The following is a 17,614-nucleotide window of genomic DNA, read 5'->3' on the forward strand; positions in this document are numbered from 1 at the left end:
ATACAAGACCTAGCTTTCTGACATTCTGCATGTGTATGGAAAGTAAAGGCTTTCCGTGCCCATTTTTTTTATATGCTTAAGTATCAGTTAGGATCTTCTTATGTATTCAGTCCACCGCATGGCACAGAAGCCTGGCAGGCTGCGCTGAACAAAAGGATCACGCAAGTTTAGCTGCATGTATGTACAGCCAAAATTTCTAAAAATTCAAGCAGGAGTCGCCTCAGATAGCCCAATACATCCTATATTCAGATGGACCGCCTTTTTTTTGGCAGGCTGACAAAGAAATGGGACATTCACTGAACAGTGCCCATGGGGGATTACCAGGTGCTTGGAATTGACAAGACAAAAACATAGCTTTCAGCACAACAGCTGCTCACCGTTACTATAGGAGTATGGAGATTCTGATGCGCCATCCTGCAGACTCTCCAGGATTTCCCCCTTGCCGACATCACTGTCCCCCACCAGCAGGAATTTCAGGAGGTAATCGTAGCTCTTCACAGGGCTGCCCTGAGTGCCCATACTCCTTGTCAGGAGGTAAACGGCATGTCAGGCCCCTGCAGGTGCTTCTTTAACCAGATGCTGCTAGTTAGCGATGCCCAGGGTGGTAGCGAGACCGCAGATGGGATGCTTCTCTTCTACTGCCTCATTTAAATATTCCTGGGAGACAGGGTGGAGAGACAATCCTGCAAGATAAAATAAAACCACAACTTTCACTGAAAAGGAACAAGCTGTCAATTTACACTTCTTAACAGTACAGCAAGCCACACACACCCATATCTCAATATCCTGTATATTCCCAGCCAGAAAAATCATATGCATCCCATCCATACTAGTCTGCATCGCAATCCAAGCACCCATTCATTTAAACTCAGCCACTTACAAAGTGATCTTCCCTTGCAGTTTGACCAGTGAAAATATTTATAGTTATGAGTAAGTGAAAGGGAGTGTCAAAGTTACTATCCAGTTTAAGCAAGCGAGAGGGAGAATCAAAAGCACATCCGCCTTTTCCAAGCACAAAAGGAGCATCGAAACTAATGCAAGAATTCCCGAGAACAATGAGTAGATGTTTGTTGTGGCTCTATCAGTCCCCATTTACTATCCTGTCTACAAGCATGTGCTTAACAACTTCAGCCCCGGAAGTTTTACCCCCCTTCATGACCAGGCCATTTTTTTTACAATACGGCACTGCGTTATTTTAACTGGCAATTGCGCGGTCGTGTGACGTTGTACCCAAATAAAATTGATGCCCTTTTTTCCCCACAAATAGTTTTCTTTTAATAGCACTTGGTCACCTATGCAGATTTTATTTTTTGCGGTCGAAAGAAAAAAAAAAAAAAAATACAAATAAAAAATTATTTTTCTTTATGCTCAAAATTTTTGGTCTTTTTCTTTTTGTTTCGAGCGCAAAAAATAAAATCTAGTAATAATACAAATTCAATAAATCCTATCCCGTAGTTTGTAGACACAAATTTTTACGCAAACCAATCAATATACGCCAAGGCCTCATGCACACGGACGTTTTTACAGCCGCTTTTTTGAGCATTTTTTGCAGCTTAAAACCGCCTGTCCATGTTAGTCTATGGCTTCATGCCCACCTAGGCGTTTTTGAGCTGCAAATGGCATAGGCGTTTTTAAGCTGTAAAAAAAACCCAGGACCAGTGCGTTCCGTGGCGCGGAGCTAGAGCTGTAAAAACGCGAATCGCGGGAAAAACGCGCACAAACGCGTAACATATTTTGTTTTCTGAGTGTTATAGCCAAGAGATGGGTTCCTTTAAAAATGCGCAAAAACGCCAATGCAAAACGCGGTAAAAATCACGTTTTTAACGCCGATTTTTCCAGGCGTCGGAGCTAGCTTTGCAGACAGTTTTTTAAAATGTCCGTGTGCATGAGCACTTATTGCAAATTTCTTTTTTTACCAAAAAAATGTAGCAGAATACATATTGGTGTATATTTGAAGTTGGATTTCTTTTTTTATTAATTTGATGTTTTATAGCAGAAAGTAAAACCATTATTGAGAGAATATAATATATCTCTATTATAGTTATCAATAGTTTTATTTACATCTTCCCCTCTTACAGAACAGCGGGCTGCCTCTCCTGAGAACGATTGGCCAGTCCCAGTTCGATCACAGTGGGAGGGGGTCACCGGCAGCACTCCAGACCCACTGCAAGAAATCACGTACAGGTACATGATTTCACGCAGGAGGGCAGCCCTGCCACAGTATCCCTGCATGGGGCGATCCATAAAAGGTTGAAGCAGTACTAAAAACTCAAAAGTAAACAAACATATTGCAGTCTACCAATTCTTTGATGTAATGACTATTAGTTTCCTTTTTTTCCCCCCCATCTGGTGAAAAGCAATTCTGTTGCTTTTCAAAAATCATAAGCTCTCCAGCAGAATGTAGCTGTTTTCAGGGATGAGTAAACCCACTTAAAGCGGGAGTCCGCCGGGAGTTCGACAGGAGGGAGGAGCCAGGCGCAGTGAAGCGGCACCCAAGAAGAGTATCTGGGCTGCTTTGTGCAAAACCAACTGCACAGAGCAGGCAAGTATACAAAAAATTTTTTTTTAAATAACAAAGACTTTAAATCCCTTTAATACTGACAATGCTGCGGTCTGCTGTGCCTCTGTGCTCCTTCATACAGAATAGGGGAACTTTAAGACAGGAGGTGTGTTATTGGCCAGATCAGCAAGACTGATGACACCGCTACATCTAATGATTGGTAAGCTGCAATATAATACAGTTTTATACCAATTTGAATATAACTTATTGGGAAAAAAAGTTTCATAATTATATGATGTAAAGATACTGACAATGGCAAAATCATGGCAATGGAGAATAGTGAAATCTTCATTTGAGAAACAAGATCTGCAGATTTTTTGCCAGCCTATAGTGCTTATACCACATCTGGGATAACATTATCAGATGAGAACAGGATTCAAAAGGCATAAAACATAGCAAACAGGTCTGGACAAATCCCGGGAGTCAAAAAGCCAATGCTTAAAAAAAAATAAAAAAGACCCCACAAAATCGAAGCCTCACTTTGAACCGTTTTTATTCCCATCACTCAAAGCCCGTATGTGCAACTCCGGAAAAAAAAAAAAACCTGCCGACAATCAAATTGCATAAACTGGCTTCTAAATTCTCCGTCATCCTGCCCACTGCTGGTGTTAAAACACTTTCCATCCTCTGAAACCCTCATCACGTTAGAAAATGTCATCTCTGCTGCATAAACATGTACGGCTGGATGGGAATCTGGCACCATTTGATTCATGGTACGTCAGTTCAGCTATTCTGAATGGCTGACAATTCCTGATGGGACAATCAAAAGATCTAGCTGCATATAAAACACCAGATGCCTAATATTGACCCTACTGATCGTGTAGAACTATCCACATACATACGCACCCCATGTGTACTGTGGGATATTACACAATTGTTCATACATACAACCTGCGTTACAGAATCCCCAATTTGTAGGATGCTTCTTCTCTAGTCCATCCACGCTGTCCTCCTCCTCTGGTCATATAGTACACCACAGCATAAAAGCCTATTCTTCCCACCCAGTATTAGCATACTGATGAAGGGAGAGGTATAGCTGGCATCATCCAATCACAGCACGGCTTGTGTTTTCAGCCCCTCCCTGGACAGGGGGCGGATTATAGTGCTATTTGCATGAAGAGCAAAACACAGGCAGATGGCTCAGCATCTTAACCATTGCAGGGCTGAAAAACAACAGCACTGGGATTTAGACTGATGCCTTAGGCAAGCCTCCCTGGTAATGAGAGGGTTAATGAGCAAGATGAGGGGAATGCATTATGCTTTTACCATATAGCAACCTGCAGGCCATTCAGAAGCCCACAAGATGAGAATCAGTGGATAGGGACACATCTTGATTGTGGCCTGGGCTGTAGTGTATGCAGAGATGGGGGGTCTCCGCTGACATCACTCCATCCAGCTGCCACGCAGGACAAAGCAAGAATAGAAACAAAAAAAAAAAAAAAAGGAAATTGTCCTGACAAAGAGCTGGATGCTGCATGTCAGATCTGAGGAAGTCAAAGACATTACACAGCAATGGACTGACGTATTGGATTTGTTTATATAGCACTGACCTATTCAACAGAGTACTTAAACCCAGACACATCAACCTCTAACCAAGACCAATAAGCAATCTTCTCCTTCCGCAGCTCAGGAACCAGAGAGGAGAAATCCATCGCCGGCCTCCTTTACACAATAGTTTTGGCCAACAGCAAAGAATCCGATTCAAATGGCTGCTCTGGGCTAATACAGGGCTGCTGTTTACAGACACTTTGTCAAGTAAGGACCATTGTTTATGGATTGTGCCAATCACTATACATATATAAACAAGATCAACACGCCATAACATTCTAAGGCCTTGTGCACACTGGAGGTTTTTTTGTACAGTCAAACTCTCCAGCATGTTATCCTATGTGCCTGTGCACACATAGGATGTTATCAACTGTTTTTAGCTGGGGAGTTTTTTGGCTGTAAAAAAAACAAACACAAGTTGGTTCCGAGAAGAGTTTTTTTGGCTGTAAAAACGCTCTAACGTTAAAAAAAATTAAAATAAAATGCGGCTCACCAGCGTTTATAGTGGTTGTAAATTCTCCCCCACAACTTTGTCCCATGTAAATCAGCATAAAAAACCCTAATGAACACGGTTTGTAGATATCTCCTTACTTGCTTAGTATTGTTCTAATCCTTTTTGTTCTTTAGAACGACGTCACTGAGCATGCCCAGATCTCCCCTGATTTACGGCACACTCTCTGTACTTTATCTATCGGGACTTCCTAGAGCACACCACTGAAATCCCGGAGACTGCAGAATCATTCAGAGCTTCCTCCTACACACCATGCCTGTCCTCACATGCAGTGTAAACCTGCCCATTACTGGAGTCTTAGCTGAAGCTGATAAGACTGACACAGACAAACATTAGACAATCAGCACAAGTAAATACTATGTAATAAAACAAGTCAGCTATGAACAGGGAAGCAGGGTTGCCATAGAAACGTTGGATTGAGAAGGAGGCTTGGCTAACTGTACAGCAAGTGCGCAATGTAAGGGCGGAAATACACTCCACTGTGGACTCAGAAAACAATACTTAAAGCGGACCTCCACCCTGAAGTAGAAGTTCCGCTCATCTGATACCTCCCCCCTCCGGTGCCACAATTGACACCTTTCAGGGGGAGGGGGGTGCAGATACCTGGATAATCCAGGTATCTACACCCACTTCTGGGACAAGCTAGCCGCAGATGCCCCCCCCCCCCCCTTGTGTTCTGGGAAACGCACAGTTCCCAGGACACAGCGGGGACCAGTGGAGACGCAACTCACACATGCGCAGTAGGGAAACGGGCAGTGAAGCCGCAACGCTTCACTTCCCGATTCCCTGACAGAGGATGCCGGCGGGGGCAGCGGAGAGACAAGCGATTGCTCGTCATCTGCCGCCGACATCGCTGGACCCTGAAAAAGGTAAGTGTCAATTTATTAAAAGTCAGCAGCTGCAATATTTGTAGCTGCTGGCTTTTAATATTTTTTTTAAAGGTGCAGCTCCTCTTTAAGATGGCGCTGCCTAACCCCTGGAAACAAGTTTCTTAAAGTTTCTTTAAAAACAGTAAGTAATATGCAATTTGGGCTGGATTACAGTGGCTATATAGTTTGATAATTACTTATTATAATGGACTAAATGAAAAGAAGCATCAGAGTGGGAGAGTTTACTTCCTCTAATGTTTTTGATCCCATTAAAAAAAAAAAAAAAAAAAAATGTTGAAAAACCTCACTGTAAAGCTACTGGCGTTTTTTAGAATGTCCAGTGTGCATGAGACCTAATACTTGGGCAGCATAAAGCTGGACATAGACAGAATGAAGCTGGACACACAGACGCAAAATCAAAAAATACTTCACATTCATACAGCTCAGGTGGGAATATGCCGAGCGGACCTTTATAATCTCTCTGCCTGGCAGTGTATTATAGAACATCAGGAAACAAGCGAGAATTGGACCATTTCCTCCATCCTATACATTTCTGACTGGGGAGGGGGGTCTGCCCCAGCTAGTAATACTATCAATAACTATGTAGGAGATTTACAACGGCTTTTAGTACAGGGAACATTTTTACAACCTCTCCTGAACAATTTAACTTGACAGTTAACCCACGTTTTTCTGCGTTCACGTAAAAAACAAAAATATACACGCCGGTAAACAAAAACGCGGCTAAATGCTCATTACCATGTTTGGAACTTCAAATGCCTCTAAACTCAGCTTCTGAACCCATTTTTTGTGTTCCAAAAAAAGCCTCTAAACTCAACTGCCTAGAAAAGGCTGTAAATGGCCCTGTGTACATGTGCTGATAGGATAACAGAGGAGAGTTCAGAAGAAGCTGAAAAAAAATGCCCAATGGCTCCTCAACATTTGTTTAGCAGCAGCAGTGTACATGAGACCTAAAACTGTAGCACACAGAATCTGGTGCCGCTCATAATAACCAACCAGCTTCTAGGTTTGAGCCCCGGTTCACGGTCACATCGCATGCGATTCACACTGGAATCACAATGCATTCCTGTGAAAAATCACATAATTCTGTGCAGTGTATTTTGAGCCCATCATTTAGTATGGTTCAAATTGCTCCGGATCCACACAAAAAAAGGTGCAGCCAGTTTTTTTGCCGCACTGGAATCGGATCGCATGGGCGTTCATACCCAGGGATTAGATTCAGGCAAACTTGTGACCTGCTTTGGGGGTGTCATTAACTTTCCATTGATATTTGCAGCAAATCACAAACAGAGTGCGACTGCTATGTGGTCAACGGAGAGTTTTCTGTGTTTCCTGTCACATCAGTGTGAACCTTGCCTCAGGTCCCTCTCACAGGCTGTCTGATCAGGTCCACCTGTCAGTTTTTCAGGCAGACCTGATCAGACCCTCTAGTCTCTTCTATGGAGCAGCGGATGTCATTGGGCCGACACCTGCCACCATCCAATCCAGCAAAAACAGATGCATGGTGGTTCTATTCCCCATCCTTTGATCGGATGGAAACAGATAGGCCTGTTTCCATCCTGCAAAAAAAAAAAAAAAAAGGGTCCTGCATGTAACTACGTATGTAGCGTCTTTAGAGAGGTGCATGCGTAACTCCTAAACCGCCCCTGCCATTGAAATCAATGGACAGCGCTGCTGAAGCCTCAACACCTTCTTTGGGGATAAAGGTGCCCTGCCCGCACATCGCTGCTAAAACTAGTGGAGCTTTATCACCAAAGCGCCTGCCCCCCCCCCAGTGTGAAAGAGCTCTAAAGGGGGGAGGGTAAAAATGCCCTTCAACCACGATATTGTACTGCCCCGACCACAAGTGTGATGAAGCAGAACTAAAGTCACTATACTTACATTCTCTCCAATAGTCCAAAGTCTGTGAGGGGTCCCTTAACAGTGCCAGCATCTTCTACTTGGCTGCCAGTCTTCGGCCTCTTCACTGGCCGCCGAAGGATGACGCATACGCAGGAGTTGGTCTACCGACACACAAAGCCCATGGCAGCATTGCAAATTCAGCTGCGTACACACAGCTCAGTTTACACACCACAGAAGACAGCAAACAGCCAGGCAGGCTTATTTTTTTACTGCAGAAAAGACATTACAAAAACAGCTTGTAAGTTTTTTTTTTTTTTTTTTTTTTTTTTTTTTTAATGCTGCCTTCAGTTCTGCTTTGTAAATGATAAATAGAAGCTGATGGTTGCTGTGCACAGCTGCTCCAGATTCCATCTGCTTTGATAAATTCCCCTCAATAAATTATATATACACTCGTACCCCTGTAGCTCTTGTAAAGATGACAATTTACATTAAAAACGTAAGTAAATAGTACAGGGATTCCAAAAAATCAGGTAATGAAAGTACAAGCGTTAGACGATAGTATAGAACACTACAGATAGAGTGAATCAAACAGATCAATAATACCAGTAGTTTTCTTAGCTACTAGCTTCAGAATTGCCTGAAGGCCATGGAAAGCCAGCAATCATACAAAATCGATAAAAATCATACGTATTGCAACAACAAAAAAATAAAAAATAAAACACACACACACCCCACATAACAGATGGAGTATGATTCCCAAGGGGAAAAGCTCAAAAAGGTTAAGAGAAAGTTTTGGGCTGAGACATACACCACTAGAGCATTTAAGCGCCGGTCAGGTGACCCTCGTTACGTATTGGGCCCCGGGATCCCATATTTTCTAAAATTGACCTCACAGATCAGTGATGGCAAACCTTGGCACACCAGATGTTTTGAAATTACATTTCCCATGATGCTCCACTATATTGCAGAGTGCATGAGCATCATGGGAAATATAGTTCCAAAACATCCGGGGTACCAAGGTTCACCATCACTGTCAGATATAAAAAAATAAAAATAATTGATATATCTTATATAATTTTTCCACTTTGCCTGTTTAAAGGACACCGAAGGATATTAAAAATATAAAAATTTGTAAAAGTATCCATTGACCCAAAACCAACACTTCAGTTAATTGGTAGATGCTAGAGGGGGACTTCTATTGGTGGAAACTCCACCTCTGCTGGAATTATGAAAGGATGCACTTTTCCTAATTAATTTTCTTTAAGGCCTCTTTCACACGGGGCGGATCAGTAATGATCCGCCCCGTGATGATCCGCTCGCTCAGCGGGGATCGCTCCGTTGTCCCCGCTGAGCCGGCTTCGGACAGGGCAGTCTCCGCACACTGTGCAGGGACTGCCCTGTCAGCTCTCCTCTATGGGGATCGGATGAACATGGACCGTGTGTCCGTGTTCATCCGATCCGCTCTGCAGATGGATAGAAAAATAGGATTTTCCTCCGTCTGCAGAATGGGACTGTTGCAGAGGCGGAGGAAATCGGGTGTCTGCGGATGTTCATCCGCAGACATCCGCTATCCCATAGGGATGAATGTATGCCCGTATTTCATCCGGAAACGGATGGATGAAATACGGACATATCATCCGCATGTGTGAAAGGGGCCTTAGGCTGCAGGACAAAGAAAAATAAACGTTTAATTCATAAACTACGGTTAAACTGAAAATGGCAAGCATGCCTGAGTTTTCCTGGCCTCTTTTCTCTCGTACCGCATTAAATTTTCATTACTCTCCTTTTATAATCCCTTATTCTCCATTGGTATTTCTGGTGTCTTCACTATAACCCTAACACCTTACCTCATTGTTCCTCAAGTCTTCAAAACCATACAAGCCATGGGCTCAATAAGACAGAGAGCTGCATGGAAAGTGGGATAAGGGTGCTGCTGGAACCTATCAAGACCACCAACACCGGGTGCCCCTCCTGTGAGCCAAGAACAGGAAACTGAGGCTACAATTCACACAAACTCACCAAAATTGGACAATAGAAGATTGGAAAAACCATTGCCTGGTCTGAGTCTAGATTTCAGCTACGACATTCAGATGGTAGGGTCAGAATCTAGTGTAAACATAAAAGCATGGATCCATCCATCCAACAGTTCAGGCTGGTGGTGGTGTAATGGTGTGCGGGATATTTCCTTGACACACTTTGGGCCTCTTAGTACCAATTGAGTGTTGTTTAAATGCCACGGCCTACCTGAATATTGCTGCCGACAATGTCCATCCCTTTAAGACTACAGTGTACCCATCTTCTGATGTCATAACAACGATATTTAAGGACCGGCATATCGAGGGCGGGTGACCCAGAAGTGGTGAAGGCAGTTCTGAAGGTAAAAGGGTGTCCAATCCGGTACTAGCAAGGTGTACCTAATAAAGTGGCCGGTGTGTATATTATACATTTGGGGGACATTACTGAATCTGTAGGTGACAGACAATTCAAAGACGATGGAGAGTTAAGCCTTCCATAGATGGAGCGAAGTTCGGCCGGTTCAGCAGGAACCAGACAAACTTCAATCCATGTATGGGCAGGCTGGTTATACGCAAGTCGATTGCTTGATAGACTTCAGTATAACCAGCCATTTTTTTTTTCTCCAGCTCCGCAGGAGGGAACAACCCCCCCCATCCATCAACACAGTCAGTGTTGATGGGGGAAATGGAGCAATTTTCTGTTTAATGTATGACCTTCTTTACTCATATTGATGAAAATGGCCAAATCTGTGGCCAGCAATTGAAAGTTTGTATATGGCCCAACCCTGCAACCAAAATGAAAGTCAAATACAATGCTGAGGAAAGATTAACAAGCCCCACTTGTCTTCCTCAATGACCAACCCATCTATGGTCACCCTTATTTTCCAACTTATCATCATTTCTCCAATAGTACTAAAGATCTTCTGGTCAAACTCCACCACAACAGACAATATAATCACACACATAGGTTGGAATTGATGGACTTGTGTCTTTTTCAACCTCACCAATGTAACGCAACCAGACTACCTAATTATTTAGGTAGCGATCAGTGCTATAAAAATGCACCGATTACTGTGTAAATGTCACTGGCAGGGAAGGGGTTAACACTAGAGGGCAACTGTGTGTTCCCTCACTGTGTTCCAACTGTATGGGGATAGGATTGACTATGAGAGAAGCCATATCCTTTGTTCCCACTTAGTAGGAACAAAGGATAAGGCTCCTCTCCTCTGACAGCACAGAGATTTGTGCATTTACACAGACAAATCCCTGTGCTGGCGCTCATACCCACCGGCCACGCGCATCGGGTCACCCGAAGTGCAGCAGGCGCGCGCCCTCTGGTGGCCGAAAAAGGGTAGAACGCACCGAGATATCGCCCAGGAGAGCCATTCTGCCACAGTATATCTGCGTGACACAGTCAGCAAGTGGTTAACAGCTAACTGCAGTTGGGCAGAACTGGAAAATCTGGCTTAATTAGCCAGAGGCCCTGACACATACAGTACATCAGCAGGTGATTCAACATACTGCAGCCAACCAAAAAAGGAGATTTCAATTTCGGGTGAAGATGACCCTTATATCCTGTAGCATGTTTTGACAAAGCATTTGCATAGAATTACCTTTAGATGTGTGGGCTGTGACCACTATAGGGAAAGGAAGAAATAATAAGAAAACCACAAAATATGCACACTCCTCTAAACACACCTACAGAACGGCGAGATCTTTACAGCGTTTTGGCTTCTCTGAAAACATACAAACAGAAGCACTTCACCATCCCCGGGCTTTTCTTTTACAACATAGCTTTGCAGGTGCAACTTCCTACTCACATGTTACAAAAGTGCACAGTCACCATTAAAAGGAGAACTAAAAAAAAGGCACAACTTTTTGCCCTCATATTATATAGCGTAAGGGAGGATTATAACTCCTATCAGGTGTTTCCTGCCCACTGTGATCCATTACTGAGATTTCTCCTCACTTCTTGTCACACATGCAAAACAGGAAGTGTGAGCAAATCCCCATTTTGGAGACAACCCTCGCTAATTATATATATATATATATATATATATATATATATATATATATATATATATATATATATATATATATACATACATACACACACATACACACACATACACATTTTAATAAAAATATATATTATATTATATATATATATATATATATATATATAATTTTTTGCAACAGGTGAAAACAGTAAACACAATAAATATGAATATCCCTAACAGACAGCAATATAAAAATAGGAGGGGTTGAAATCCCTCTCAAAAAAAAAAAAAAAAAAAAGAAGAAGGGTGGAGATTATACACACAAACACACACAAACACTCTGGTCCCTTAAAGCAGATTACACAACTCAGTGCTTGTTCTATGTAATTTGCCCTCTAAACAAAAAAATAAAACTCCCTGAACCTGCCACTTCCTGTATGCCCTCTATGCACTGACCACGAAAATCAGAGCTGCTCAGCTCTGACCACCGTGGTCAGAGTACATCCCTGTCATGTCACGCTGCTGTCCCCTCTGCTCTCCTCACTCCCCCCCGCGTCTGTCTCCGGCCCGGCCACGCTGCTATTATTGTAAAATATAAACCTAAAATTGACACTACCAGACCCTCTATTAAAGGCTGGCATAGTACACTATGCAAGTAGTTTTCAAAAACGAGCGTTCTAAATACTGAATCTGAGCTTTCTTCAGGTTGGTCACGTGGCTCACGGCCGCTTTACAAGTACGATACACGGCTTCTGCGGAGGAGACGAGCGGCGACGTGATCTCCCTGGCTGACATCAGAGGGAGATCACGGCCCCTCCAGTAGAAGACATCCATCCAAGCTGTTAAGCAGCCACGAGTCCTGTGACCAGCCTGAAGACAGTTGAAATTCAGTATTTAGAAGGATTTTTTTGAAAACTACTTCTAGTGTGCTATGCCAGGCTCTAATAGAGGGACTGGCATAGTATTATGTAAATGGATTAACAAACCCTTTAAAAAAGGAAACAAAGTACAGCCATTACAGGAGTGGTAGTTCGTTTTGAACTCCTGTGACCAGTTTCAGGTCAGGACCCACCCTCATGCCTAAACTGGCACCTAGCCCAGCCGATCAGCGAGTCGCTCCCCTCCACAGCTCAGCGCTCCAATTAGCACATGTGAGGGTGGGATGTCAGACAGTCACCAGCTCTCAACACAGGGAGTTTGGAGAACTGAACGATCGTCTGTGTTTGATCGCTCGGTTCTCAGCCTTAGAGCCTGTGGGGGACCGATGCTGCATCCACCCAAGTACGCATCTAAAATAAAAAAAAAAAAAAAAAAAAAAAAAAATCAGGGTATATAAAAGAGATCCAAAGATGCTGAAAAAATCCTATGCAAACACAGGCTTCTCAAATTTGGAAAACAGACATGACCCAATCACACTTCAACCCTTCATGTGATAATGCCCCGAAGCTGCTGCTCATATTTAAAAATATTCAGGGCAAAGTGACAGGGTCTGTTTAGAGGCCATCACATGACCGCCTTGACTTTACAGCACTGTATTGTCATGTCTTCAGATGCATCTACTGATACCAGGGCTTAGAGATGCGATATCACCTCCCTCTGTCCTGTGACAGTGCCCGAGCCTGGTGAGTGGACGCCATGCCCAAGCACCCGCATTGTGGGAGGAGGTCATATGTTCTCCCAGGTTCTGAAGAATTGGGTATTTTGTGCCCGTAGTCATGGAAAGAGGAACCACACTATCCTACATCCAGCAGTGGAATGTTCCTGCCAGCCTCATGTCCAGAGCAGGTCTATAACATCAGGAACCGTCCATTCACAAGACCACTAGCGTTGGGGGGGGCAATCAGGAACAGTGGGGACAGGGACTGGTCTTGCGCTCAAGAGGATTGCCAAATTAAGTACATCACTGTTCTGCAATTCCCTAAACAAAGAAAGGGTCAGTTAACCCATGCAGCGGGGGTCATAGCCCCACTCCTGCTGCTGTCATTCACAGCCAGGGAGGAGGGAATGGAACCCATTCGGTGTGTCTTATTGGAACAGCCAGGAGCGTAGGTGGGGGACCTGAGAAGAGGAGGATCTGGGCCGCTCTATGCAAAACCACTGCACAGAGCAGGCAAGTATGACATTAAAAAAAAAAAAAAATCTATTTTTTAATATATCACTTTAATGGAAAAACTGACTGGGTCTCTTAAGATCATCTGTAATGAGATAAGTACCTGGACCACATATGAAAATACTAGCTACTAGGTTAGCCAAGGTTATCCATAGACACCAAGATCGCTCCCATTCAGACCCGTGGGCTCAACTAAAGAATTCATGCAATTTCCTCATCCACACTAAACCACATGAATGGCAAAAACTCCCCTGATGGCTATAGGTGCTGCAGCTATATGAATACCCCAAAACACTGTGCCAGACTGATTGGATGCAGTCACTATTCAGCTGATTTGCTATTACTGGGTTGGACCCCCTTTTGTCAACACAACTGCCTTAATTCTTTGTGGCATAGATTCAACAAGGTAACATTCCTCTGGGATTTTGGTCCATAGTGACATAATAGCATCACGCAGTTACTGCAGATTTGTCGGCTGCACATCTATGATCGGAATCCCCCGTTCCACCACATCCCAAAGGTACTCTATTGGATTGAGATGTGGTGAGTGTGGAGGCCATTGGAGTACAGGGAACTCATTGTCATGTTCCAGAAACCAGTGGTGAGAGGATTGGAGCTTTGTGACATGGTGCATTATCCTGCTGGAAGGAGCCATCAGAAGATGGGTACACTGTAGTCATAAAGGTAACTCTCTCAAAGGAAGTGCTCCTAATCTCAGCTTGTTAGCTGTATGGAAAATAAATAAATAAAACACGACCTGTCCGCGGAAGCAGATTCCAATCTCTCCACCATGGCCAAGACCAAAGAGCTATCCAAGGATGTCAGAGACAAGACTGTAGACCTACACAAGGCTGGAATGGGCTACAAGACCATCACCAAGCAGCAGGGGGTTCTGCGCGTCCCCGTTCCCCATTTCAGCCCAGATTTTTGGGCTGAATTCAGACCTGAAACGGATCAAAACACGCAGAGGGCTCCTGTGCAAATTCGCACTGGAGCTGCAGCCAAGATATGTGAACTGGCTTCATAGAGAGCCGGTCACATTATCCTGTCATGTGACTTGGATGAGGGGGGAAACCTGCATCTAATTTGCATAGGTGTGGATCCAGCCTCAATGGTCATGAGAACGGTGAGTAATCAGCCCAGAACGACACGGGAGAATCTTGCCAATGATCTCAAGGCAGCTGGGATCATAGTCACCAAGAAAACAATTGGCAACACACTACACCATGAAGGACTGAAATCCTGCAGCACCCGTAAGGTCCCCCTGCTCAAGAAAGCACATGTATAGGTCGGTCTGAAGTTTGCTAATGAACATCTGACAAATTAAGAGGAGAACTGGGTAAAAGTGTTCAGATGAGACCAAAAATCAAGCTCTTTGGCATGATGAGGAGGAATGCTGCTTATGAGCCCCAAGAACACTCCCCCCCACCGTCATACATGGAGGAGGAAACATGATGCTTTGGGGGCATTTTTCTGCTAAAGGAACACAACAACTTCACTGCATCAAAGGGACAATGGACGAGGCCATGTACCGTCAAATCTTGGGTGAGAACCGCCAGGGCATTGAAAATGGGTCGTGGATGGGTATTCCTGCATGACAATGACTCAAAACACACAGCCAAGGTAACAAAGGAGCGGCTCAAGAAGAAGCACATTAAGGGGGTTGAAAACCATCCCTTTTAACAAAAAAAAAAAAAACCCCACACATGTCATACTTACCTCCACTGTGCAGTATGTTTTGCACAGAGTGGCCCCGAACCTCCTCTTGTGAGGTCCCATGGCAGCGCTGGTGGCTCCTCCCTGCATCGAGTGTCCACATTGGAGAAGCGATCTCTCTGGTGGACATCCTTTGCTCCCTGTATAGCCTGCAAATTAAAAGCATAATGGGCTAGTATACATCGCATAATTACTAGCCCATTATGTGACACTTACCTGCAAAAGAATCCAGTGATGCCCCCTGTGTAGGCAGCATCCATCTTCAAGCCCCTCTTCCTTCCAGGCTGCTGACTCCGGCTCTGCGATTTGCCGGAGCTGTGTGACATCACTCCCACGCATACGCACAACGGCACAGAGTTTAGTTTCTTCTCCGTGCATGCACCATTCACTTTAATCGGCAGACTACAAGTGAAATATCTCCTAAACGGTGCACATTTAGGATATATATTTCTACTACCTATAGGTAGAAGTCCCAAAAAAGAAAAAATGAGTTTACAACCACTTTAAAGTGGTAATTAAACTCACTTGGTGCCTTATCTGCATTAAATTAGCCTCAGAACCCGTGTAATTCATACAGTATCTCACAAAAGTGAATACACCCTTTACATATTTGTAAATGTTTTATTCTCGCTTTTCAAGTGACAGCACTGAAGAAACGACACTTTGCTACAATGTAAAGTAGTGAGTGTACAGCTTGTATAACAGTGTAAATTTGCTGTCCCCCTCAAAATAACTCAACACATAGCCATTAATGTCTAAACCGCTGGCAACAAAAGTAAGTACACCTCAAAGCGAAAATGTCCAAATTAGGCCCGAAGTGTCAATAGTTTGTGTGGCCACCATTATTTTCCAGCACTGCCTTTAACCTTCTTGGGCATGGAGTTCACCAGAGCTTCACAGGTTGTCACTGGAGTCCTCTACCACTCCTCCATGACGACATCACGGAGCTGGTGGATGTTAGAGACTTTGCGCTCCTCCACCTTCCGTTTGAGATGCCCCACAGATGCTCAATAGAGTTAAGGTCTAGAGACATGCTTGGCCAGTCCATCACCTTTACCCTCAGTTTCTTTAGCAAGGCAGTGGTCGTCTTAGGAGGTGTGTTTGGGGTCGTTATGTTGGAATACTGCCCTGTGGCCCAGTCTCTGAAGGGAGGGGATCATGCTCTGCTTCAGTATGTCACAGTACATTTTGGCATTCATGATATCATTAGGCTTCCCATCTCACCTGGAGCAGCGAGTTATTTTGTTTGGATATTCAATGAACTGTAGCTACCCAGTGGCGGCAGCACTCATGCAGCCCCAGACCATGACACGCCCACCACCATGCTTGACTGTAGACAAGACACACTTGTCTTTGTACTCCTCACCTGGTTGTCACCACACAAACACGACACCACCTGAACCAAATGAGTTTATCTTGGTCTCATCAGACCACAGGACATGGTTCCAGTAATCCAAGTCCTTAGTCTGCTTGTCTTCAAACTGTTTGTGGGCTTTCATGTGCATCATCTTTAGAAGAGGCTTCCTTCTGGGAAGAGCCATGCAGAACAATTTGATGCAGTGTGTGGCTTATGGTCTATGCACTGACAGGCTGACCCCCCCACCCCTTCAACCTCTGCAGCAATCTTACGTCTATTTCCCAAAGACAACCTCTGGATATGATGCTGAGCATGTGCACTCAACTTCTTTGGTCCACCATGGTTAGGGTTGTTCTGAGTGGAACCTGTCCTGTTAAAACGCTGTATGGTCTTGACCATTGTGCTGCAGCTCGAAATTTGAACCGTGTATGGCCGGCATAATGAGTCACATGACACCGGGGAGGGAAAATGGCCAATTGGACAAAATGTGGACATTTTCACTTAGGGGTGTACTCACTTTTGTTGCCAGCAGTTTAGACATTAATGGCTGTGTGTTTTGTGATTTTGAGGGGGACAGCAAATTTACACGGTTATACAACCTATACACTCACTACTTTACATTGTCACATAGTGTCATTTCTTCAGTGTTGTCACATGAAAAGATATAATAAAATATTTACAAAAATGTGAGGGGTGTACTCACTTTTGTGAGATACTGTATATGCGTTTGGTTTTAAAGCGATGAGGTGGCAACCCTACCATACCAGCCACATTGAGAGCTAAAGAAGTTTTATTGACAGGGAACAAAGGAAAGCCAAACAACAAAATAACACACACCAGCAACAACAAAGGCCACATATAAACAACAGAAACCAAACCTGGACTGTTCCATGTCAATTGATCTCCAGATTCACAATCGTTTTGTAAAAGCACCAGACAACAACACACCTTTCTGAGTGAGGACATCATGAGTCAGTACAATACATTCAGTGTATTCATTGTGCCTTACAATGCAGATTGAAGGACAGATCCCCCTATGCCTGGAGTAAGTGAGGTGACAACAAATGG

The 17,614-nt window shown here is 43.9% G+C and overlaps 1 protein-coding gene across 2 annotated transcripts in view; it reads right to left on the minus strand.

The window, feature by feature from the left end:
• RAB40C (RAB40C, member RAS oncogene family) overlaps positions 1–17,614 on the minus strand; it is a 48,299-nt gene that overhangs the window by 25,799 nt on the left and 4,886 nt on the right. Inside the window, exons 1-2 of one of the 2 annotated variants that reach the window (XM_077449238.1) lie at positions 3,452–3,547; positions 378–683 (exon numbers count right to left, since the gene is read on the minus strand). In XM_077449238.1, the coding sequence (XP_077305364.1) occupies positions 378–519 (142 nt within the window). In that variant the 5' untranslated portion in view covers positions 520–683; positions 3,452–3,547. Of the gene's footprint in view, positions 1–377; positions 684–3,451; positions 3,548–17,614 lie in introns of those variants that run through there. The other variant, XM_077449237.1, reaches the window with a different exon arrangement.

The sequence above is a fragment of the Lithobates pipiens genome, unplaced genomic scaffold, assembly GCF_037356315.1.
Source record: "Lithobates pipiens isolate NorthernLeopardFrog02 unplaced genomic scaffold, aLitPip1_a1.2 Scaffold_22, whole genome shotgun sequence".
NCBI lineage: Eukaryota > Metazoa > Chordata > Amphibia > Anura > Ranidae > Lithobates > Lithobates pipiens.